Source organism: Tachypleus tridentatus, chromosome 10 (assembly GCF_004210375.1).
Source record: "Tachypleus tridentatus isolate NWPU-2018 chromosome 10, ASM421037v1, whole genome shotgun sequence".
In the NCBI taxonomy this organism is placed as follows: Eukaryota; Metazoa; Arthropoda; class Merostomata; order Xiphosura; family Limulidae; genus Tachypleus; species Tachypleus tridentatus.
The window spans coordinates 126235709-126263662 of NC_134834.1; the positions used below are offsets into that span (position 1 = coordinate 126235709).

Below are 27954 nucleotides of genomic sequence, written 5' to 3' on the forward strand. Positions count from 1 at the left end.
ATTTTACGTTTGTTTATGTTTGTTTCTTTATTTAGTATTTGAGTGTTTTCTATGGTTATGTTGTGTTTATTTGACTTGCACAGAAAACGTGTGAAGGTGACTTTTATGTTCTTTGAATCTGGTTTCCATTTTTCTACTTGTTTCTCCAATATAGAAGTCGTGGCAGTTATCACATTGTATTTTATAAATAATGTTGGTGTGGTGTTTGTCAGTGTAGTTTTTACATAGTATAGACCTCAGTTTTGTGCGGGTTTTGAATAAATTTGGTATTAATTGGAATGTCATATTTTGTTACTAATTTTGCCAAATGTTGGTTATTTGTTTGCTGATGTCGGGAATATATGGTATACAGCAGTATATGGTTTAAGTGGTTTTTTTGATTCGTGAGCTGTATTTACTTTAGTTGGTTGATTTTGCTTTCTGTCTAGGTGTGTGCGTATAATGTTTTCTACGGTTTGTGGAGGAAACTTATTGATGTTGGTGAAGTATTGTTTTATTTTGTCTAATTCATCGTTAATTTTATCTGGTGAGCATAGTTTTATGGCTGTGTTTATTTGGTTTCTTAGTATGTTGAGTTTTTGTTTTGTAAATAAGCAATCTGCCAACATGTGAAATATAATTTGGTGGCTAGAGAAAAGCACTTTAAATACTTGTGACTCTGACATGTGTCTCACGTTTTCAGAAGGAAACATTTATTGTACCCTCTATTTCAAGTACTCTCTTAACTTCAATCAGTCAATACTTGGACCTATTTTTTAATCACTAAATAATTATCTTGGCCTGTACAACTAATAATTACTGGTTAACAAAAACATCTTAACATTACTTTATAACTATATAATATGTTTAAAACATTTCACGTTCAGAAGATGATTTAGTACATACACAGCTGATATTAAAACTAACCTGCCCTCGACAATACTGTGTTTCTGGTTTCATTATTCTGTCCACCAGAAACCTTGTTGGTGACATATAGAAGACAAAGCAGCACCCAAGTCTCCACCATGATTCTTCAAAGCTGAGGTAGCTTGGTCAACTGAAAAGCCCTTGCCCATTACCTGAGCAATATCACCATCGAGTATCTGCACGACAATATATAATACAGACAACCTGGTACCACTATTCAAGTCAGTAAAAAATACATTACACACAATTTATTGAATAAAGTTAAAGTACCTCTGAATAAGATCATACTTGTGTCCTAATAAGATGTTTATTACAGTAAATACAATACTGAGCTAATGTAGTAACAATATTAATGTATTTCATCTTTTTATCTGATGTAGTAACAATATTAATGTATTTCATCTTTTTATCTGATGTAGTAACAATATTAATGTATTTCACCTCTTTCTCTAAGGTAATAACAATATTAATGTATTTCACCTTTTTCTCTAAGGTAATAACAATATTAATGTATTTCATCTTTTTATCTGATGTAGTAACAATATTAATGTATTTCATCTTTTTATCTGATGTAGTAACAATATTAATGTATTTCACCTCTTTCTCTAAGGTAATAACAATATTAATGTATTTCATCTTTTTATCTGATGTAGTAACAATTGTGTATTTTACCTCTTTCCCTAATGTAGTAACACTACTAATGAATTTCACTTTTTCTAATTTAAACACAGTACTCTTTTTCATCTTTCTTTAATGTAGTAACATCTTTTACTTCCTTCTACACATAAGCAATATTAGCACCTTTCATTTCTCTGTGTCTCTTTCTTTCTAATTCACCAACAATATTAGTTCCAACACAAGAGCACTGTTGTCTACTGAGCACATGTTCATCATACACATACCTATTAATTTCCCATGTAAACAAAGGGAACAATGTCATATTAATAATGAATATTTTATATACAATAGACTCTACATTCTACAATGATGATACAATTTAGTATGTTATCTACAGTGATCATACACACACACTAAACATTTTTAGAGATGGTGTCAGACTGAAACAACCATTATATAAACAATCTTAAACTTTAAAATTGCTCAAATAAACAACCAATTTATTTAATATCTTCAGTCATAAGCAGTAGCAGAAATTAATTTCATTAGCCTTACAAGTCACCGAGAAGGTTCGTCTCAATGACCACAAAAGAGGTTGATTTCATTGACAATAAAAGTCACAAAAAGGCCAGTTTTGATAGGTACAAAAGTCACCAAGTGGTGAATTTCAATAGCCAGACCCACACACTCAGGGCCAAGGGAGACTGATTAGGACACTTAATGGATTAGTCATCTTGTATTTCAAGCTGGCTGTTAGTTATTCAAAATATCCATCATTTGTAACAAATATTGACCATATCCACATTTACAAAGTATAATCTTTATTCAATCTAATGAAATTTGTTTTCTTTCAGTTGATTAAAATGTCTGATTATGTTCTGGAAATTTGATAAAGCTCACTTGAAACACATTAATGACAGTGCTGGTGGTTCTAAAACACAGCAGTTAAAACAGTTGATAAACAAGACCATGGTTTTTCAATATGAAACTATGTGATTTCTACACAGTGCTCTGAACATCAAAGTGAAGAAATTCAACCAAGCACAGGTAATGGCTGGAACAGCTATGACTCTCATAAGGTAGCCAAATGCCTTGTCATCTAATTAGTGATGCACATGAACAAGATTTCCACTGTACCTATCTAGTGAAACTACAGCCAAGGGAATAGGCACCATCTCAAGATCGCACGCATCATTGGAGATGCAAGATAACTTAGTAATCTTCGTATGAAACATCAGTTAACCCTGGGGAGTGATGCCAAATGTCTTATACAAGCCAGATCTGGATTAGTGGCTAAATCTCAAACAAAATGAAACACCGTCATAGCTGAAACTTGTCCAAATCTGAAACACTGTAATGCAATTAGATACAGTATCAATTGTTACAATTTCAAAGTATATTTATATGAAGTATAATTACATTTATGACAATTATAATTGGTAATTGCTAGGTTTAGGTTAGATTTATTGTAGTTTAATTAAACAAACTTGGCACCAATGAGCTCTATGACATCATGTTTCATTTCGATTAACATTTAGGCTTAATATTTTATTTAACTTAAACCTTTCTGTTAAAAAACAAAAAAATTGTAAAAATAATAGGTCACCCTTTTTCTTCAGAAGAATATATTATTTTACCAGCCTAGCCTTTCTCCACAAATCTTTATTTCTGACTTTGTTATGCCAACACTGATCTCAGGTCAACATGTCATTATATGATGATAAAACTCAAGTGCTTGAATGAGTTTTCATTAAGAAGCTATTTTGTGTCTATAAACCAATCAACAACAATTAAAAAACTAAACTTCCAAGTATTTCAAAATTAAGTGTTTGCAAGTAAATGCAAGGAAAGCTACATTTTGTTCATTTGTCCATCAGGACAACAAAGGAGCTCTTATTGCTTTATATCGTGTTAGTTACCGTATTGGAAAAGCAGGTGAAGCTCGTACAATTGCAGAAGATTTAATAAAACCATGTGGAAAGGATTTGGTAGAATGCACGACTGATGAGAAGTTTTTTTAAAAATATTAACTCTATGTCCCTTTCTGACAACTTGATTTCTCGAAGAATCAAGGACTTGCCAGCAAATTGCTTAACAGAGTTAATAAGGTAAGTAAAAGTGAGTCAAACTTTTTGCTTCAGATAATAAATCAACAGATGTTGCAGGTTATGTGATGTTGCAGGTTATGTCATGTTGCAGGTTATGTGATGTTCAGGTTATGTGATGTTGCAGGTTATGTGAACAGATGTTGCAGGTTATGTGATGTTGCAGGTTATGTCATGTTGCAGGTTATGTGATGTTGCAGGTTATGTGATGTTGCTTGTGCAAATACTCGAAAAAACCTGCCATCGAATCTCATGATCTTCCATAAATAAGTTGATCAATTTAAATATTTCTTTGCCTGTTGTTTGAGTAGGCAAAGGTTTGCTCGAGTATTTGCACTGACGGAGCTACAGCTATGATTGGAAAGTTTTCAGGCGCAGTGGCACACATAAGAGAGAAAAATCTGGACATTGAGAGTATTCACTGCTGTCCTCATTGTCATGCACTTATAATAAAACAAATACAAGAAGACTTAAAAGAGGTATTGGGATATGCCATAAAGTAGTTAATTTTATAAAATCAGGACCATTCAGTGCAAGGATCTTGTGTTTACTCTATTAGAATATGGGAAGTTTGCATAAACATTTGCTGCTTCACACTGAGTCCGATGGTTTTCTCGGGGAAAAGTGCTTGCTCGGTCTTATGAACTGTGTGGGGAGATAGGTTTCTTTTTATCTGAATGCCATTCTGAAGTTGCATACAAATTAAGGGGCAAATGCTGGATAAAAAAAGTACAACAACACAAGCTAAATCTTTGGGGTGAATGGAAGAACTTAACTGCTTCAAAAAATCTGCTATTTTTTACTTATGAATGAAATTTCCTTAAGTGAAGATGCAAAGTTTCAGTCTTGCAGCACACATCTGATTTGTGTACAACTATTGGGAGTACTTCCCTCCTCATTTAGAAAAATTACTGTGGATTCAAAATCCCTTTGTTGACTCTGCAAATATCTACAATTTCCCATTGAAAGAAAAAGTACAGCTTACAGAAATTTCAACTGATTACACCGTAAAAACAAAATTTCAGCAAGAATAAATTACACAATTTTGGATTCAAATGGCCATAGAATACCCAGAAATAAATAATAGAGCTCTGAAATTTTGAAGCATTTTCCAACAACATATCTTTGTGAGCAAACATTTTGCTGTATACAGCTACAAAGACCAAATTTAGAAACAGGCTAAATATTGAAGATGATTTACACTTACAGGTAACAACCATAACTCCAAATATTGAACTACTTTGTGAACAAAAGCAAGCCCATCTGAGCCACTAATAAATAAATAAGTACACTGTACTTTTACTGATATATTTTTTGCAAGCAGAAATTTTTGAACGAGTAAGTAGAAATACATATTTTGTATTTAAATATTGATGTTTATTAATTTATATTCTAAAAGATTGAAGTAAACTTTATCTTGTAACCAATTGTTTCTTTTCTTTCTTTAAGGCTCTGGAATGTTTTTTTCTTTCTGATGCAAAGCTTCGCATGTTTAAAAAGTTTGGGGACCCCTGAACTAGAGCACTCTGCTGGGTACACAGAGAATGAGAGGGGCTAGTTGTGAACCTTATGTTTCAGTTATTTAGGTTTTCTGTCTTCTATAAAGCCAGATTAGAAGAAGGAGTTGGCTCAGAAGAAACTCCCATACAGGAAATCCAAACTCCAGAGAACACAAAAGATACCTACTGGGAAAGTTGCTGACAGCTTGAAAGAGTATAAGAAACATATTCTTGGGGGCGATGTGTCCTCCAGTATGTTTCTTCTGTGAAATGTCTCATTCCTTTCTCTCTGTTTATACACTTTCACAGGGATACTCACATAAGACCCTTGTTTAGCTGTTGAGCTTAGTGAAAACTTGTAGCTACTATCTGACCACACAAGTGGTGAGGAGAATGTTGACCTGTGTAGGAAGTATATGTTTACCAGTAATGGAATTAGGATTTAAGGAAATTTCTCTGATACAGAGAGCTGTCTGTTAGACCAATCACATATGGGGTCAATCATTCATCCATGCTCTGAGGAAACATCTTCCAGTGAGTTGTAATGGGAAGGTAACACCAAAGGTGATGGGCAGCCAATATGGTCTTAGCTACCAGAATATCCTGTCAGAAGCTACTGAAGAGTGGCTGTAAGAAAGGTTGTTAGTTGCTACTGGAATGTGGCTGTAAGGTGCCACCAGAACTGTAAATGCACAGCAAAACTAGCTTGATGTTTATGGCAGTCTGTAATTGTCACTGGGAGTGACTCTGTATGCAAGTGTCATAATGATAAATTGCAACAATTATTCAGATAATCTATAGTAGGTACTGAAAGTGTTCTGTATCATGGAATAAGCATCTAATAATAATAATTGGTACTGTGGCTTAACTTTGATAGTGCATTTTAGTTTATAAAAAACATCAGTTGTTGTCAATTGTTATGGTCAACCAGATATGTATAGAGGGCATATTGAATGTAACAGTTTTAAACTCAATGTAGTGACAGTGCTTAAGGACTCTTTGTCCCTCAAAATGCAAGACTGAACTTATGTTTCTATTTATATATAAATCAGCTATGACCAAAATCAACTAAACTTGGAAGCATTCTGAAATACAAAGCAACTGATACATTACGTGTCCTGGTAAATATATTTACAAATATTCTGTGGATATATCCACTTAAATCAAATATTCTGTGGATATATCCACTTAAATCAACCTTAAATGTGCCTTGAAAATGCAAGGTTTAGAAGTAGTGGTAACTACTTTTGGACATTTTGAAATCCAAGATGGTGACTATAACAGGATTACTTCAGTTTGGCTCCCTCGCTGAAAATGTTTAATATCTAACATTCTGCTAATTTTAATGATTCATAAATCTTCTCCACTAATAAACGTTCTATAATGCATTGAGTAAACTAAAAAATGATAGACAGTTTTAACCTACTTGACACAAACTTTTTCTATAAAAACATAATTGATAATTACCAGATATTAGTGTCCCCAAATCCTTACAATGGCCATCAAAACAATCTACCAATCAACTGTTTCCAATACATGTGAATAACAATACACAGACTGTTTACCTGTTTCCCACCACCAAATATCTTTTTCTTTTCATTCTTTATTCTCGCCACTTCAGCGATGTTAGCTTGTCTCTGTTGTTCAAAAGCTTCGTCTTCCTTTGGCTCCTTATGAGCTAGACTCAGAGATCGGAAACCTCCTAAGAAACATAACAGGAAGATTTAGAGCAAATCATTCCTAAATGTAGCTTCCAATGATGATTTCACTCATTTCTATCACCGTAATGTTTCTTATATCAATATTTAAATGAATTAAAACTATTATTATCCTGTTTATTCTATGTTCATCACATAATAATCTGATAATGCACCTGACATCTGTTTATTACACAATAATCTGACAGCCAACTCATCCACCCGACAATGAACATGTTGCCTATTCATAAAACAGCACGAGTTACTGTAACTACATTCTGTTCAATCTCCGATAATTAACACATGAAAGTGGATAATGTTTTTAACAAAAGCATTTTTCTTAGCAACTTGCTTTCAAACCTGAACTTATATAACAAAAAAAGTTCACACAACCAAACCCTTGTATTTACTTAGTTGTAAAGAACTAAACCAAACCCCTGTATTTACTTAGTTGTGAAGAACTAAATGTTAAGCAAAATCATTTTCATTTCTGCCCATATAATACTTTTAATTGAGACAGAATACTGTGAAAAACAATCAAAACATATATTGTAACACAATGTTTACGTTCACAATACCTGAAGATAAGTGAACAGATATTATAATAAAATGACAAACATTCTCTAATGGCATACAGTTTATCATTTCATCTGATAATACATGTCTAATTATCACAATAACTGGCAAACAATCTGCTAATAACTTGAACTTACTTCACAGTTTAACTCAAGATGTGTTAGACCATGTGAATAACTTGAACTTACCTCACAGTTTAACTCAAGATGTGTTAGACCACGTGAATAACTTGAACTTACTTCACAGTTTAACAAGATGTGTTAGACCATGTGAATAACTTGAACTTACTTCACAGTTTAACTCAAGATGTGTTAGACCATGTGAATAACTTGAACTTACTTCACAGTTTAACTCAAGATGTGTTAGACCATGTGAATAACTTGAACTTACTTCACAGTTTAACTCAAGATGTGTTAGACCATGTGAAACAAGGAATTTCATAGTTTACTTCATTTTCCAATATATACATGTTAAATAACAAAAACATATTATAAACATGAATTTCAGAATAATTTCATGAAGTCAACAAAGATAATTATTTGGTGCACAATGTCCATAAATAAGAAAATTCTGACCTTTTACATTTCGGTACAGTGAGGTATCTACCCGTTGTCCAAAATTTACCCAAGGAGGTGGACCCCCTTCACTTCCTCCTCCACTTCTGTGTAATTGACTAAAATGCTGTAAGAAATTAAAATGCCCACATCAAAATACTTTAAAAGATTAAAGTACCAGTTCAAGACTACACGATAACAATTTATTAAAGTACCAGTTCAGAACCACATGATAACAGTTTATTAAAGTACTAGTTCAGGACTATATGATAACAATTTATTAAAGTACCAGTTCAGGACTACATGATAACAGTTTATTAAAGTACCAGTTGAGAACTACATGATAACAGTTTATTAAAGTACCAGTTCAGGACTACATGATAACAGTTTATTAAAGTACCAGTTCAGGACTACATGATAACAGTTTATTAAAGTACCAGTTCAGGACTACATGATAACAGTTTATTAAAGTACTAGTTCAGGACTACATGATAACAGTTAATTAAAGTACCAGTTCAAAACTACACAATAATTTATTAAAGTACCAGTTCAGGACTACACGATAATTTATTAAAGTACCAGTTCAGGACTACATGATAACAGTTTATTAAAGTACTAGTTCAGGACTACATGATAACAGTTTATTAAAGTACCAGTTCAGGACTACACGATAATTTATTAAAGTACCAGTTCAGGACTACATGATAACAATTTATTAAAGTACCAGTTCAGGACTACATGATAACAGTTTATTAAAGTACCAGTTCAGGACTACATGATAACAGTTTATTAAAGTACCAGTTCAGGACTACATGATAACAGTTTATTAAAGTACCAGTTCAGGACTATATGATAACAGTTTATTAAAGTACCAGTTCAGGACTACATGATAACAGTATATTAAAGTACCAGTTCAGGACTACATGATAACAGTTTATTAAAGTACCAGTTCAGGACTCAGGACTACGATAACAGTTTATTAAAGTACCAGTTCAGGACTACATGATAACAGTTTATTAAAGTACCCAGTTCAGGACTACACGATAACAATTTATTAAAGTACCAGTTCAGGACTACACGATAACAATTTATCAGGACTAAAGTAGCAGCTCAGGACTACATGATAACAGTTTATCCTTGATAAGAAATGTATTGTTGGTGCAACATTGCTCTACTGATAAATTACAAAATCTTGTACAGGCTTAAACTTTAAGTTTGGAAGAAGAAAATGGATTTTTTTGTTGTAGTAATGACTAGAATTTTTAGTTTCAGCTCTGCATACACAGGTTCTTATCCAACCCTGTCATCACGTGGTGCCAGTTATTTCTATTCAAAATTTAGTTAAACTACTTTTTTATTAATGTTACACCAATTAGTATAACATAAATTCTTAGCTAAAATCCATAATTTAATAGGATATAAGTTTTAAGTTTTTAATTTTATAATGCAATACTGAATAAAATTCTGAATTTCTCCAACTGTGAGAAATGTGACATTTTCTCCAGGAATCACCTATTCTCTTATTTTATTCACCACCCATCCAGTAAATATGAATTCAATGTACATTACTAACTATAATATTGTAATTTCTCAGGCAGATCATAATCTTTATAGCTTCAATCATTACAAGTTCATACTTCTTCCTAACTCATAATGTTATATTGTGTATAACAGATAGAAACTTCTTGGTTCCTAACTCATAATGTTATATTGTGTATAACAGATAGAAACTCTTGGTGTCTTACTCATAATGTTATATTGTGTATAACAGATAGAAACTCTAGGTGTCTTACTCATAATGTTATATTGTGTATAACAGATAGAAACTCTAGGTGTCTTACTCATAATGTTATATTGTGTATAACAGATAGAAACTCTAGGTGTCTTACTCATAATGTTATATTGTGTATAACAGATAGAAACTCTAGGTGTCTTACTCATAATGTTATATTGTGTATAACAGATAGAAACACTAGGTGTCTTACTCATAATGTTATATTGTGTATAACAGATAGAAACACTAGGTGTCTTACTCATAATGTTATATTGTGTATAACAGATAGAAACACTAGGTGTCTTACTCATAATGTTATATTGTGTATAACAGAGAAACTCTAGGTGTCTTACTCATAATGTTATATTGTGTATAAAAGAGAGAAACTCTAGGTGTCTTACTCATAATGTTATATTGTGTATAACAGAGAGAAACTCTAGGTGTCTTACTCATAATGTTATATTGTGTATAACAGATAGAAACTCTAGGTGTCTTACTCATAATGTTATATTGTGTATAACAGATAGAAACTCTAGGTGTCTTACTCATAATGTTATATTGTGTATAACAGATAGAAACTCTAGGTGTCTTACTCTATGTTATATTGTGTATAACAGATAGAAACACTAGGTGTCTTACTAATGTTATATTGTGTATAACAGATAGAAACACTAGGTGTCTTACTCATAATGTTATATTGTGTATAACAGATAGAAACATAGAAACACTAGGTGTCTTACTCATAATGTTATATTGTGTATAACAGATAGAAACTCTAGGTGTCTTACTCATAATGTTATATTGTGTATAACAGATAGAAACACTAGGTGTCTTACTCAATGTTATATTGTGTATAACAGAGAGAAACTCTAGGTGTCTTACTCATAATGTTATATTGTGTATAACAGATAGAAACTCTAGGTGTCTTACTCATAATGTTATATTGTGTATAACAGATAGAAACTCTAGGTGTCTTACTCATAATGTTATATTGTGTATAACAGATAGAAACACTAGGTGTCTTACTCATAATGTTATATTGTGTATAACAGATAGAAACACTAGGTGTCTTACTCATAATGTTATATTGTGTATAACAGATAGAAACTCTAGGTGTCTTACTCATAATGTTATATTGTGTATAACAGATAGAAACTCTAGGTGTCTTACTCATAATGTTATATTGTGTATAACAGATAGAAACTCTAGGTGTCTTACTCATAATGTTATATTGTGTATAACAGATAGAAACTCTAGGTGTCTTACTCATAATGTTATATTGTGTATAACAGATAGAAACTCTAGGTGTCTTACTCATAATGTTATATTGTGTATAACAGAGAGAAACTCTAGGTGTCTTACTCATAATGTTATATTGTGTATAACAGATAGAAACTCTAGGTGTCTTACTCATAATGTTATATTGTGTATAACAGATAGAAACTCTAGGTGTCTTACTCATAATGTGTTATATTGTGTATAACAGATAGAAACTCTAGGTGTCTTACTCATAATGTTATATTGTGTATAACAGATAGAAACTCTAGGTGTCTTACTCATAATGTTATATTGTGTATAACAGATAGAAACACTAGGTGTCTTACTCATAATGTTATATTGTGTATAACAGATAGAAACACTAGGTGTCTTACTCATAATGTTATATTGTGTATACCAGAGAGAAACTCTAGGTGTCTTACTCATAATGTTATATTGTGTATAACAGATAGAAACACTAGGTGTCTTACTCATAATGTTATATTGTGTATAACAGATAGAAACTCTAGGTGTCTTACTCATAATGTTATATTGTGTATAACAGATAGAAACTCTAGGTGTCTTACTCATAATGTTATATTGTGTATAACAGATAGAAACTCTAGGTGTCTTACTCATAATGTTATATTGTGTATAACAGATAGAAACTTACTCTAGGTGTCTTACTCATAATGTTATATTGTGTATAACAGAGAGAAACTCTAGGTGTCTTACTCATAATGTTATATTGTGTATAACAGATAGAAACACAAGATGTCTTACTTATAATGTTATATTGTGTATAACAGATAGAAACACTAGGTGTCTTACTCATAATGTTATATTGTGTATAAGAGAGAGAAACTCTAGGTGTCTTACTCATAATGTTATATTGTGTATAACAGATAGAAACTCTAGGTGTCTTACTCAATGTTATATTGTGTATAACAGATAGAAACTCTAGGTGTCTTACTCATAATGTTATATTGTGTATAACAGATAGAAACACTAGGTGTCTTACTCAATGTTATATTGTGTATAACAGATAGAAACTCTAGGTGTCTTACTCATAATGTTATATTGTGTATAACAGAGAGAAACTCTAGGTGTCTTACTCATAATGTTATATTGTGTATAACAGATAGAAACACTAGGTGTCTTACTCATAATGTTATATTGTGTATAACAGATAGAAACTCTAGGTGTCTTACTCATAATGTTATATTGTGTATAACAGATAGAAACTCTAGGTGTCTTACTCATAATGTTATAATGTGTATATAAGAGAAACTCTAGGTGTCTTACTCATAATGTTATATTGTGTATAACAGAGAGAAACTCTAGGTGTCTTACTCATAATGTTATATTGTGTATAACAGATAGAAACACTAGGTGTCTTACTCATAATGTTATATTGTGTATAAGAGAGAGAAATTCTAGGTGTCTTACCCATAATGTTATATTGTGTATAAGAGAGAGAAACTCTAGGTGTCTTACTCATAATGTTATATTGTGTATAACAGATAGAAACTCTAGGTGTCTTACTCATAATGTTATATTGTGTATATAAGAGAGAAACTCTAGGTGTCTTACTCATAATGTTATATTGTGTATAACAGATAGAAACACTAGGTGTCTTACTCATAATGTTATATTGTGTATAAGAGAGAGAAACTCTAGGTGTCTTACCCATAATGTTATATTGAGTATAAGAGAGAGAAACTCTAGGTGTCTTACTCATAATGTTATATTGTGTATAACAGATAGAAACACTAGGTGTCTTACTCATAATGTTATATTGTGTATAAGAGAGAGAAACTCTAGGTGTCTTACCCATAATGTTATATTGTGTATAAGAGAGAGAAACTCTAGGTGTCTTACCCATAATGTTATATTGTGTATAAGAGAGAGAAACTCTAGGTGTCTTACTCATAATGTTATATTGTGTATAACAGATAGAAACTCTAGGTGTCTTACTCATAATGTTATATTGTGTATAACAGATAGAAACTCTAGGTGTCTTACTCGTAATGTTATATTGTGTATAACAGATAGAAACTCTAGGTGTCTTACTCATAATGTTATATTGTGTATATAAGAGAAACACTAGGTTTCTTACTCATAATGTTATATTGTGTATAACAGATAGAAACTCTAGGTGTCTTACTCATAATGTTATATTGTGTATAACAGAGAGAAACTCTAGGTGTCTTACTCATAATGTTATATTGTGTATAATAGATAGAAACTCTAGGTGTCTTACTCATAATGTTATATTGTGTATAACAGATAGAAACTCTAGGTGTCTTACTCATAATGTTATATTGTGTATAACAGATAGAAACACTAGGTTTCTTACTCATAATGTTATATTGTGTATAAAGAGAGAAACTCTAGGTGTCTTACTCATAATGTTATATTGTGTATAACAGATAGAAACTCTAGGTGTCTTACTCATAATGTTATATTGTGTATAACAGATAGAAACTCTAGGTGTCTTACTCATAATGTTATATTGTGTATAACAGATAGAAACTCTAGGTGTCTTACTCATAATGTTATATTGTGTATATAAGAGAAACTCTAGGTGTCTTACTCATAATGTTATATTGTGTATAACAGATAGAAACTCTAGGTGTCTTACTCATAATGTTATATTGTGTATAACAGATAGAAACTCTAGGTGTCTTACTCATAATGTTATATTGTGTATAACAGATAGAAACTCTAGGTGTCTTACTCATAATGTTATATTGTGTATATAGATAGAAACTCTAGGTGTCTTACTCATAATGTTATATTGTGTATAACAAATAGAAACTCTAGGTGTCTTACTCATAATGTTATATTGTGTATAACAGATAGAAACTCTAGGTGTCTTACTCATAATGCTATATTGTGTATAACAGATAGAAACTCTAGGTGTCTTACTCATAATGTTATATTGTGTATAACAGATAGAAACTCTAGGTGTCTTACTCATAATGTTATATTGTGTATCAATGTTATAGAGAGAAACTCTAGGTGTCTTACTCATAATGTTATATTGTGTATAACAGATAGAAACACTAGGTGTCTTACTCATAATGTTATATTGTGTATGAGAGATAGAAACTCTAGGTGTCTTACTCATAATGTTATATTGTGTATAACAGATAGAAACACTAGGTGTCTTACTCAATGTTATATTGTGTATAACAGATAGAAACACTAAGTGTCTTACTCATAATGTTATATTGTGTATAAGAGAGAGAAACTCTAGGTGTCTTACTCATAATGTTATATTGTGTGTAACAGGAACTCTTGGTGTCTTACTCGTAATGTTATATTGTGTATAACAGATAGAAACACTAGGTGTCTTACTCATAATGTTATATTGTGTATAACAGATAGAAATTCCAGGTGTCTTACTCATAATGTTATATTGTGTATAACAGATAGAAACACTAGGTTTCTTACTCATAATGTCATATTGTGTATAAGAGAGAGAAACTCTAGGTGTCTTACTCATAATGTTATATTGTGTATAACAGATAGAAACACTAGGTGTCTTACTCATAATGTTATATTGTGTATAAGAGAGAGAAACTCTAGGTGTCTTACTCATAATGTTATATTGTGTATAACAGATAGAAACACTAAGTGTCTTACTCATAATGTTATATTGTGTATAACAGAGAGAAACTCTAGGTGTCTTACTCATAATGTTATATTGTGTATAACAGATAGAAACTCTAGGTGTCTTACTCATAATGTTATATTGTGTATAACAGATAGAAACACTAGGTGTCTTACTCATAATGTTATATTGTGTATAACAGAGAGAAACTCTAGGTGTCTTACTCATAATGTTATATTGTGTATAACAGATAGAAACACTAGGTGTCTTACTCATAATGTTATATTGTGTATAACAGATAGAAACTCTAGGTGTCTTACTCATAATGTTATACTGTGTATAACAAAGAGAAACTCTAGGTGTCTTACTCATAATGTTATATTGTGTATAACAGATAGAAACACTAGGTGTCTTACTCATAATGTTATATTGTGTATAACAGATAGAAACTCTAGGTGTCTTACTCATAATGTTATATTGTGTATAACAGATAGAAACTCTAGGTGTCTTACTCATAATGTTATATTGTGTATATAAGAGAAACTCTAGGTGTCTTACTCATAATGTTATATTGTGTATAACAGAGAGAAACTCTAGGTGTCTTACTCATAATGTTATATTGTGTATAACAGATAGAAACTCTAGGTGTCTTACTCATAATGTTATATTGTGTATATAGAGAGAAACTCTAGGTGTCTTACTCATAATGTTATATTGTGTATAACAGATAGAAACTCTAGGTGTCTTACTCATAATGTTATATTGTGTATAACAGATAGAAACTCTAGGTGTCTTACTCATAATGTTATATTGTGTATAACAGATAGAAACTCTAGGTGTCTTACTCATAATGTTATATTGTGTATAACAGATAGAAACACTAGGTGTCTTACTCATATGTTATATTGTGTATAAAAGAGAGAAACTCTAGGTGTCTTACTCAATGTTATATTGTGTATAACAGATAGAAACACTAGGTGTCTTACTCATAATGTTATATTGTGTATAAAGAGAGAAACTCTAGGTGTCTTACTCATAATGTTATATTGTGTATAACAGATAGAAACTCTAGGTGTCTTACTCAATGTTATATTGTGTATAACAGATAGAAACATTAGGTGTCTTACTCATAATGTTATATTGTGTATAACAGAGAGAAACTCTAGGTGTCTTACTCATAATGTTATATTGTGTATAACAGATAGAAACACTAGGTGTCTTACTCATAATGTTATATTGTGTATAACAGATAGAAACTCTAGGTGTCTTACTCATAATGTTATATTGTGTATAACAGATAGAAACTCTAGGTGTCTTACTCATAATGTTATATTGTGTATAACAGATAGAAACTCTAGGTGTCTTACTCATAATGTTATATTGTGTATAACAGATAGAAACTCTAGGTGTCTTACTCATAATGTTATATTGTGTATAACAGATAGAAACACTAGGTGTCTTACTCATAATGTTATATTGTGTATAACAGATAGAAACTCTAGGTGTCTTACTCATAATGTTATATTGTGTATAACAGATAGAAACTCTAGGTGTCTTACTCATAATGTTATATTGTGTATAACAGATAGAAACTCTAGGTGTCTTACTCATAATGTTATATTGTGTATAACAGATAGAAACTCTAGGTGTCTTACTCATAATGTTATATTGTGTATAACAGATAGAAACTCTAGGTGTCTTACTCATAATGTTATATTGTGTATAACAGATAGAAACTCTAGGTGTCTTACTCATAATGTTATATTGTATATACAGAGAGAAACTCTAGGTGTCTTACTCATAATGTTATATTGTGTATAACAGATAGAAACTCTAGGTGTCTTACTCATAATGTTATATTGTGTATAACAGATAGAAACTCTAGGTGTCTTACTCATAATGTTATATTGTGTATAACAGATAGAAACTCTAGGTGTCTTACTCATAATGTTATATTGTGTATAACAGATAGAAACACTAGGTGTCTTACTCATAATGTTATATTGTGTATAACAGAGAGAAACTCTAGGTGTCTTACTCATAATGTTATATTGTGTATAACAGATAGAAACACTAGGTGTCTTACTCATAATGTTATATTGTGTATAACAGATAGAAACTCTAGGTGTCTTACTCATAATGTTATATTGTGTATAACAGATAGAAACTCTAGGTGTCTTACTCATAATGTTATATTGTGTATAACAGATAGAAACACTAGGTGTCTTACTCATAATGTTATATTGTGTGTAACAGAGAGAAACTCTAGGTGTCTTACTCATAATGTTATATTGTGTATAACAGATAGAAACACTAGGTGTCTTACTCATAATGTTATATTGTGTATAACAGATAGAAACTCTAGGTGTCTTACTCATAATGTTATATTGTGTATAACAGATAGAAACTCTAGGTGTCTTACTCATAATGTTATATTGTGTATAACAGATAGAAACTCTAGGTGTCTTACTCATAATGTTATATTGTGTATAACAGATAGAAACTCTAGGTGTCTTACTCATAATGTTATATTGTGTATAACAGATAGAAACTCTAGGTGTCTTACTCATAATGTTATATTGTGTATAACAGATAGAAACTCTAGGTGTCTTACTCATAATGTTATATTGTGTATATAGATGAGAAACACTAGGTGTCTTACTCATAATGTTATATTGTGTATAACAGAGAGAAACTCTAGGTGTCTTACTCATAATGTTATATTGTGTATAACAGATAGAAACTCTAGGTGTCTCACTCATAATGTTATATTGTGTATAACAGATAGAAACACTAGGTGTCTTACTCATAATGTTATATTGTGTATAACAGATAGAAACTCTAGGTGTCTTACTCATAATGTTATATTGTGAGAGAAACTCTAGGTGTCTTACTCATAATGTTATATTGTGTATAACAGATAGAAACTCTAGGTGTCTTACTCATAATGTTATATTGTGTATAACAGATAGAAACTCTAGGTGTCTTACTCATAATGTTATATTGTGTATAACAGATAGAAACTCTAGGTGTCTTACTCATAATGTTATATTGTGTATAACAGATAGAAACTCTAGGTGTCTTACTCATAATGTTATATTGTGTATAACAGATAGAAACTCTAGGTGTCTTACTCTTATATTGTGTATAACAGATAGAAACACTAGGTGTCTTACTCATAATGTTATATTGTGTATACAGATAGAAACTCTAGGTGTCTTACTCATAATGTTATATTGTGTATAACAGATAGAAACTCTAGGTGTCTTACTCATAATGTTATATTGTGTATAACAGATAGAAACTCTAGGTGTCTTACTCATAATGTTATATTGTGTATAACAAGAGAGAAACTCTAGGTGTCTTACTCATAATGTTATATTGTGTATAACAGATAGAAACACTAGGTGTCTTACTCATAATGTTATATTGTGTATAACAGATAGAAACTCTAGGTGTCTTACTCATAATGTTATATTGTGTATAACAGATAGAAACTCTAGGTGTCTTACTCATAATGTTATATTGTGTATATAAGAGAAACTCTAGGTGTCTTACTCATAATGTTATATTGTGTATAACAGAGAGAAACCAGTCTTACTCATAATGTTATATTGTGTATAGTTAACAGAAGAAACTCTACTCATAAGGTTATATTGTGTATAACAGATAGAAACACCTGGTGTGTTACTCATAATGTGTATAACAGATAGAAACTCTAGGTGTCTTACTCATAATGTTATATTGTGTATAACAGATAGAAACTCTAGGTGTCTTACTCATAATGTTATATTGTGTATAACAGATAGAAACTCTAGGTGTCTTACTCATAATGTTATATTGTGTATAACAGAGAGAAACTCTAGGTGTCTTACTCATAATGTTATATTGTGTATAACAGATAGAAACTCTAGGTGTCTTACTCATAATGTTATATTGTGTATAACAGATAGAAACTCTAGGTGTCTTACTCATAATGTTATATTGTGTATAACAGATAGAAACTCTAGGTGTCTTACTCATAATGTTATATTGTGTATAACAGATAGAAACTCTAGGTGTCTTACTCATAATGTTATATTGTGTATAACAGATAGAAACTCTAGGTGTCTTACTCATAATGTTATATTGTGTATAACAGATAGAAACTCTAGGTGTCTTACTCATAATGTTATATTGTGTATAACAGATAGAAACACTAGGTGTCTTACTCATAATGTTATATTGTGTATAAAGATAGAAACTCTAGGTGTCTTACTCATAATGTTATATTGTGTATAACAGATAGAAACTCTAGGTGTCTTACTCATAATGTTATATTGTGTATAACAGATAGAAACTCTAGGTGTCTTACTCATAATGTTATATTGTGTATAACAGATAGAAACTCTAGGTGTCTTACTCATAATGTTATATTGTGTATAACAGATAGAAACTCTAGGTGTCTTACTCATAAATGTTATATTGTGTATAACAGATAGAAACCTAGGTGTCTTACTCATAATGTTATATTGTGTATAACAGATAGAAACTCTAGGTGTCTTACTCATAATGTTATATTGTGTATAACAGAGAAACTCTAGGTGTCTTACTCATAATGTTATATTGTGTATAACAGATAGAAACTCTAGGTGTCTTACTCATAATGTTATATTGTGTATAACAGATAGAAACTCTAGGTGTCTTACTCATAATGTTATATTGTGTATAAGAGAGAAACTCTAGGTGTCTTACTCATAATGTTATATTGTGTATAACAGATAGAAACTCTAGGTGTCTTACTCATAATGTTATATTGTGTATAACAGATAGAAACTCTAGGTGTCTTACTCATAATGTTATATTGTGTATAACAGATAGAAACTCTAGGTGTCTTACTCATAATGTTATATTGTGTATAACAGATAGAAACACTAGGTGTCTTACTCATAATGTTATATTGTGTATATACAGAGAGAAACTCTAGGTGTCTTACTCATAATGTTATATTGTGTATAACAGATAGAAACTCTAGGTGTCTTACTCATAATGTTATATTGTGTATAACAGATAGAAACTCTAGGTGTCTTACTCATATAATGCTATATATTGTGTATACAGAGAGAAAAAGGTGTCTTACTCATAATATTGTGTATAACAGATAGAAACTCTAGGTGTCTTACTCATAATGTTATATTGTGTATAACAGATAGAAACTCTAGGTGTCTTACTCATAATGTTATATTGTGTATAACAGATAGAAACTCTAGGTGTCTTACTCATAATGTTATATTGTGTATAACAGAGAGAAACTCTAGGTGTCTTACTCATAATGTTATATTGTGTGTATAACAGATAGAAACTCTAGGTGTCTTACTCATAATGTTATATTGTGTATAACAGATAGAAACTCTAGGTGTCTTACTCATAATGTTATATTGTGTATAACAGAGAGAAACTCTAGGTGTCTTACTCATAATGTTATATTGTGTATATAAGATAGAAACTCTAGGTGTCTTACTCATAATGTTATATTGTGTATAACAGATAGAAACTCTAGGTGTCTTACTCATAATGTTATATTGTGTATAACAGATAGAAACTCTAGGTGTCTTACTCATAATGTTATATTGTGTATAACAGATAGAAACTCTAGGTGTCTTACTCATAATGTTATATTGTGTATAACAGATAGAAACTCTAGGTGTCTTACTCATAATGTTATATTGTGTATAACAGATAGAAACTCTAGGTGTCTTACTCATAATGTTATATTGTGTATAACAGATAGAAACTCTAGGTGTCTTACTCATAATGTTATATTGTGTATAACAGATAGAAACTCTAGGTGTCTTACTCATAATGTTATATTGTGTATAACAGATAGAAACTCTAGGTGTCTTACTCATAATGTTATATTGTGTATAACAGATAGAAACTCTAGGTGTCTTACTCATAATGTTATATTGTGTATAACAGATAGAAACTCTAGGTGTCTTACTCATAATGTTATATTGTGTATAACAGATAGAAACTCTAGGTGTCTTACTCATAATGTTATATTGTGTATAACAGATAGAAACTCTAGGTGTCTTACTCATAATGTTATATTGTGTATAACAGATAGAAACTCTAGGTGTCTTACTCATAATGTTATATTGTGTATAAATAGAAACTCTAGGTGTCTTACTCATAATGTTATATTGTGTATAACAGATAGAAACTCTAGGTGTCTTACTCATAATGTTATATTGTGTATAACAGATAGAAACTCTAGGTGTCTTACTCATAATGTTATATTGTGTATAACAGATAGAAACTCTAGGTGTCTTACTCATAATGTTATATTGTGTATAACAGATAGAAACTCTAGGTGTCTTACTCATAATGTTATATTGTGTATAACAGATAGAAACTCTAGGTGTCTTACTCATAATGTTATATTGTGTATAACAGATAGAAACTCTAGGTGTCTTACTCATAATGTTATATTGTGTATAACAGATAGAAACTCTAGGTGTCTTACTCATAATGTTATATTGTGTATAACAGATAGAAACTCTAGGTGTCTTACTCATAATGTTATATTGTGTATAACAGATAGAAACTCTAGGTGTCTTACTCATAATGTTATATTGTGTATAACAAAAGAATACTCTAGGTGTCTTACTCATAATGTTATATTGTGTATAACAGATAGAAACTCTAGGTGTCTTACTCATAATGTTATATTGTGTATAACAGATAGAAACTCTAGGTGTCTTACTCATAATGTTATATTGTGTATAACAGATAGAAACTCTAGGTGTCTTACTCATAATGTTATATTGTGTATAACAGATAGAAACTCTAGGTGTCTTACTCATAATGTTATATTGTGTATAACAGATAGAAACTCTAGGTGTCTTACTCATAATGTTATATTGTGTATAACAGATAGAAACTCTAGGTGTCTTACTCATAATGTTATATTGTGTATAACAGATAGAAACTCTAGGTGTCTTACTCATAATGTTATATTGTGTATAACAGATAGAAACTCTAGGTGTCTTACTCATAATGTTATATTGTGTATAACAGATAGAAACTCTAGGTGTCTTACTCATAATGTTATATTGTGTATAACAGATAGAAACTCTAGGTGTCTTACTCATAATGTTATATTGTGTATAACAGATAGAAACTCTAGGTGTCTTACTCATAATGTTATATTGTGTATAACAGATAGAAACTCTAGGTGTCTTACTCATAATGTTATATTGTGTATAACAGATAGAAACTCTAGGTGTCTTACTCATAATGTTATATTGTGTATAACAGATAGAAACACTAGGTTTCTTACTCATAATGTTATATTGTGTATAAGAGAGAGAAACTCTAGGTGTCTTACTCATAATGTTATATTGTGTATAACAGATAGAAACTCTAGGTGTCTTACTCATAATGTTATATTGTGTATAACAGATAGAAACTCTAGGTGTCTTACTCATAATGTTATATTGTGTATAACAGATAGAAACTCTAGGTGTCTTACTCAATGTTATATTGTGTATAACAGATAGAAACACTAGGTGTCTTACTCATAATGTTATATTGTGTATAACAGATAGAAACTCTAGGTGTCTTACTCATAATGTTATATTGTGTATAACAGGAACTCTAGGTGTCTTACTCATAATGTTATATTGTGTATAACAGATAGAAACTCTAGGTGTCTTACTCATAATGTTATATTGTGTATAACAGATAGAAACTCTAGGTGTCTTACTCATAATGTTATATTGTGTATAACAGATAGAAACTCTAGGTGTCTTACTCATAATGTTATATTGTGTATAACAGATAGAAACTCTAGGTGTCTTACTCATAATGTTAATGTATAACAGATAGAAACACTAGGTGTCTTACTCATAATGTTACCATTGTGTACAGTATAACAGATAGAAACTCTAGGTGTCTTACTCACAATGTTATATTGTGTATAACAGATAGAAACTCTAGGTGTCTTACTCATAATGTTATATTGTGTATAACAGATAGAAACTCTAGGTGTCTTACTCATAATGTTATATTGTGTATAACAGATAGAAACTCTAGGTGTCTTACTCATAATGTTATATTGTGTATAACAGATAGAAACTCTAGGTGTCTTACTCATAATGTTATATTGTGTATAACAGATAGAAACACTAGGTGTCTTACTCATAATGTTATATTGTGTATACAGAGAGAAACTCTAGGTGTCTTACTCATAATGTTATATTGTGTATAACAGATAGAAACTCTAGGTGTCTTACTCATAATGTTATATTGTGTATAACAGATAGAAACTCTAGGTGTCTTACTCATAATGTTATATTGTGTATAACAGATAGAAACTCTAGGTGTCTTACTCATAATGTTATATTGTGTATAACAGATAGAAACTCTAGGTGTCTTACTCATAATGTTATATTGTGTATAACAGATAGAAACTCTAGGTGTCTTACTCATAATGTTATATTGTGTATAACAGATAGAAACTCTAGGTGTCTTACTCATAATGTTATATTGTGTATAACAGATAGAAACTCTAGGTGTCTTACTCATAATGTTATATTGTGTATAACAGATAGAAACACTAGGTGTCTTACTCATAATGTTATATTGTGTATAACAGATAGAAACTCTAGGTGTCTTACTCAATGTTATATTGTGTATATAAGAAACTCTAGGTGACTTACTCATAATGTTATATTGTGTATAACAGATAGAAACTCTAGGTGTCTTACTCATAATGTTATATTGTGTATAACAGATAAAAACTCTAGGTGTCTTACTCATAATGTTATATTGTGTATAACAGATAGAAACTCTAGGTGTCTTACTCATAATGTTATATTGTGTATAACAGATAGAAACACTAGGTGTCTTACTTATAATGTTATATTGTGTATAACAGAGAGAAACTCTAGGTGTCTTACTCATAATGTTATATTGTGTATAACAGATAGAAACTCTAGGTGTCTTACTCATAATGTTATATTGTGTATAACAGATAGAAACACTAGGTGTCTTACTCATAATGTTATATTGTGTATAACAGATAGAAACTCTAGGTGTCTTACTCATAATGTTATATTGTGTATAACAGATAGAAACACTAGGTGTCTTACTCATAATGTTATATTGTGTATAACAGATAGAAACTCTAGGTGTCTTACTCATAATGTTATATTGTGTATAACAGATAGAAACTCTAGGTGTCTTACTCATAATGTTATATTGTGTATAACAGATAGAAACACTAGGTGTCTTACTCATAATGTTATATTGTGTATAACAGAGAGAAACTCTAGGTGTCTTACTCATAATGTTATATTGTGTATAACAGAGAGAGAAACGCCTAGGTGTCTTACTCATAATGTTATATTGTGTATAAGAGAGAGAAACTCTAGGTGTCTTACTCATAATGTTATATTGTGTATAACAGATAGAAACTCTAGGTGTCTTACTCATAATGTTATATTGTGTATAACAGATAGAAACTCTAGGTGTCTTACTCATAATGTTATATTGTGTATAACATTGTGTATAACAGATAGAAACTCTAGGTGTCTTACTCATAATGTTATATTGTGTATAAGAGATAGAAACTCTAGGTGTCTTACTCATAATGTTATATTGTGTATAACAGATAGAAACACTAGGTGTCTTACTCATAATGTTATATTGTGTATAACAGATAGAAACTCTAGGTGTCTTACTCATAATGTTATATTGTGTATAACAGATAGAAACTCTAGGTGTCTTACTCATAATGTTATATTGTATAACAGAGAAACTCTAGGTGTCTTACTATAATGTTATATTGTGTATAACAGATAGAAACTCTAGGTGTCTTACTCATAATGTTATATTGTGTATAAGAGAGAAAACCTAGGTGTCTTACTCATAATGTTATATTGTGTAACAGATAGAAACTCTAGGTGTCTTACTCATAATGTTATATTGTGTATAACAGATAGAAACTCTAGGTGTCTTACTCATAATGTTATATTGTGTATAACAGATAGAAACTCTAGGTGTCTTACTCATAATGTTATATTGTGTATAACAGATAGAAACTCTAGGTGTCTTACTCATAATGTTATATGTATAGAGAAACTCTAGGTGTTCTGTACTCATAATGTTATATTGTATAACAGATAGAAACCTAGGTGTCTTACTCATAATGTTATATTGTGTATAACAGAGAGAAACTCTAGGTGTCTTACTTATAATGTTATATTGTGTATAATAGATAGAAACTCTAGGTGTTCTTTACTCATAATGTTATATTGTGTATAACAGATAGAAACCCTAGGTGTCTTACTCATAATGTTATATTGTGTATAACAGAGAAACTCAGGTGTCTTACATTATATGTTAGGATAGATAGATAGAAGTGTCTTGCTCATAATGGTATATTGTGTATAAAGGATAGATACTCTAAATGTCTTAATGTATTATATTGTGTAACAGATAGAAACTCTAGGTGTTTTACCTATAATGTTATATTGTAGTATATTAGAGAAACTCTAGGTGTCTTACTCATAATGTTATATTGTGTATAACAGATAGAAACTCTAGGTGTCTTACTCATAATGTTATATTGTGTATAACAGATAGAAACACTAGGTGTCTTACTCATAATGTTATATTGTGTATAACAGATAGAAAACCTAGGTCTCTCACCTTATAATGTAAGGCTGTGTATAACAGAGAGAGAAACCCTAGGTGTCTTACTCATAATGTTATATTGTATAATAAAAGTACAGAAACTCTTGAATATCTCACTCTCAATGTTATATTGTGCATATAACAGATAGAAACTCTAGGTGTCTTACTCATAATGTTATATTGTGTATAACAGATAGAAACTCTAGGTGTCTTACTCATAATGTTATATTGTGTATAGAGAGAGAAACTCTAGGTGTCTTACTCATAATGTTATATTGTGTATAACAGATAGAAACTCTAGGTGTCTTCCACTCTGATAATGTTATATTGTGTATAACAGATAGAAACTCTAGGTGTCTTACCCATAATGTTATATTGTGTATAACAGATAGAAACTCTAGGTGTCTTACTCATAATGTTATATTGTGTATAACAGATAGAAACCCCTAGGTGTCTTACCCACAATAATGTTATATTGTGTATAACAGATAGAAACTCTAGGTGTCTTACTCATGTGTTATATTGTGCATATAACAGATAGAAACCTAGGTGTCTTACTCATAATGTTATATTGTGTATAACAGATAGAAACTCTAGGTGTCTTACTCATAATGTTATATTGTGTATACAGATAGAAACTCTAGGTGTCTTACCATAATGTTATATTGTGTATAACAGATAGAACTCTAGGTGTCTTACTCATAATGTTATATTGTGTATAACAGATAGAAACTCTAGGTGTCTTTACTCATAATGTTATATTGTGTATAACAGATAGAAACTCCAGGTGTCTTACTCAATGTTATATTGTGTATGATATAGATAGAAACCTAGGTGTCTTTACTCATAATGTTATATTGTGTATAACAGATAGAACATCTAGGTGTTTACCAATGTTATATTGAGAGACAGATATAAATTTAGGTGTCTTACTCATAATGATAGAGGGTGTACATAAGACAGAAACTCTAGGTGTCTTACTGTCATAATTATATATTGTGGATAAACCTGAAACTCTAGGTGTCTTACCCATCTTGTTATATTATGTATAAGAGACAGAAAACCTAGGTGTCTTACTCATAATGTTACATTGTGTAAAAAGATGAAAACTAGGTGTCTTACCTAATGTTATATTGTGTATAACAGATAGAAACTCTAGGTCTTACTCATAATGTTATATGTGCATAACAGATAGAAACCACTAGGTGTCTCACTCATAATGTTATATTGTGTATAACAGACAGAAACCTAGTAGGTGTCTTACTCATAATGTTATATTGTGTATACCAGATAGAAACTCTAGGTGTCTTACTCATAATGTTATATTATTGTATATATAAGACAGAAACTCTAGGTGTCTTACTATAATGTTATATTGTGTATAACAGATAGAAACCCTAGGTGTCTTACTCATAATGTTATATTGTGTAGAAACAGACAAAGTCAATTGTTAAGTGTCTCACTCATAATGTGTCACAAATGTACATAACAGATAGAAACTCTAGGTGTCTCACTCATAATGTTATATTGTGTATAACAGATAGAGAGGCTAGATTTCTGACTCATAATGTTATATGTGTATAACAGATAGAAACTCTAGGTGTCTTACTCAATGTTATATTGTGTATAACAGATAGAAACTACTAGGTGTCTTACTCCATACATGTTATATTGTGTATAACAGATAGAAACCTAGGTGTCTTACTCATAATGTTATATTGTTGTATAACAGATAGAAACTCTAGGTGTCTTACCTATAATGTTATATTGTGTATAACAGATAGAAACTCTTGGTGTCTTACCCAATAATGTTATTGTGTATAACAGATAGAAACTCTAGGTGTCTTACCTATAATGTTATATTGTGTACAACAGATAGAAACTCTAGGTGTCTTACTCATAATGTTATATTGTGTATAAGAGAAACTCTTGGTGTCTTACTCAATGTTATATTGTGTATAACAGAGAGAACTCTAGGTGTCTTACTCATAATGTTTATATTGTAGCAGATAGAAACTCTAGGTGTCTTACTCATAATGTTATATTGTGTATACAGATAGAAACCTAGGTGTCTTACTCATAATGTTATATTGTGTATAACAGATAGAGAAACTCTAGGTGTCTTACTCATAATGTTATATTGTGTATAATAGATAGAAACTCTAGGTGTCTCACTACTTAATGTTATATTGTGTATAACAGGTAGAAACTACTAGGTGTCTTACTCATAAATGTTATATTGTGTATAACAGATAAACTCTAGGTGTCTTACTCATTAATGTTATATTGTGTAAAAGAGAGAGAAACTCTAGGTGTCTTACTCATAATGTTATATTGTGTATAACAGATAGAAACTCTAAGTGTCTTATATAATGTTATATTGTGTATAACAGATAGAAACTCTAGGTGTCTTACTCATAATGTTATATTGTGTATAACAGATAGAAACTTCCAGGTGTCTTACTCATAATGTTATATTGTGTGTATAGCAGATAGAAACTCTAGGTGTCTTACTCATAATGTTATATTGTGTACCAGAGAGAAACTCTAGGTGTCTTACTCATAATGTGTATTTATATTGTGTATAACAGATAAAACATGAGGGTTTTCTTTACTCATAATGTTATATTGTGTATAACAGATAGAAACTCTAGGTGTCTTACTCATAA

General features: G+C 30.7%; 1 protein-coding gene across 1 annotated transcript in view; it reads right to left on the reverse strand.

Moving 5' to 3' along the window:
• Window positions 1-27954, reverse strand: part of LOC143228484 (acyltransferase PGAP2-like) — a 70960-nt gene that overhangs the window by 19049 nt on the left and 23957 nt on the right. Inside the window, 3 exon segments of the mRNA XM_076459736.1 lie at window positions 907-1082; window positions 6694-6830; window positions 7977-8082. Coding sequence (XP_076315851.1) covers window positions 939-1082; window positions 6694-6830; window positions 7977-8082 — 387 coding nt within the window. The 3' untranslated portion in view covers window positions 907-938.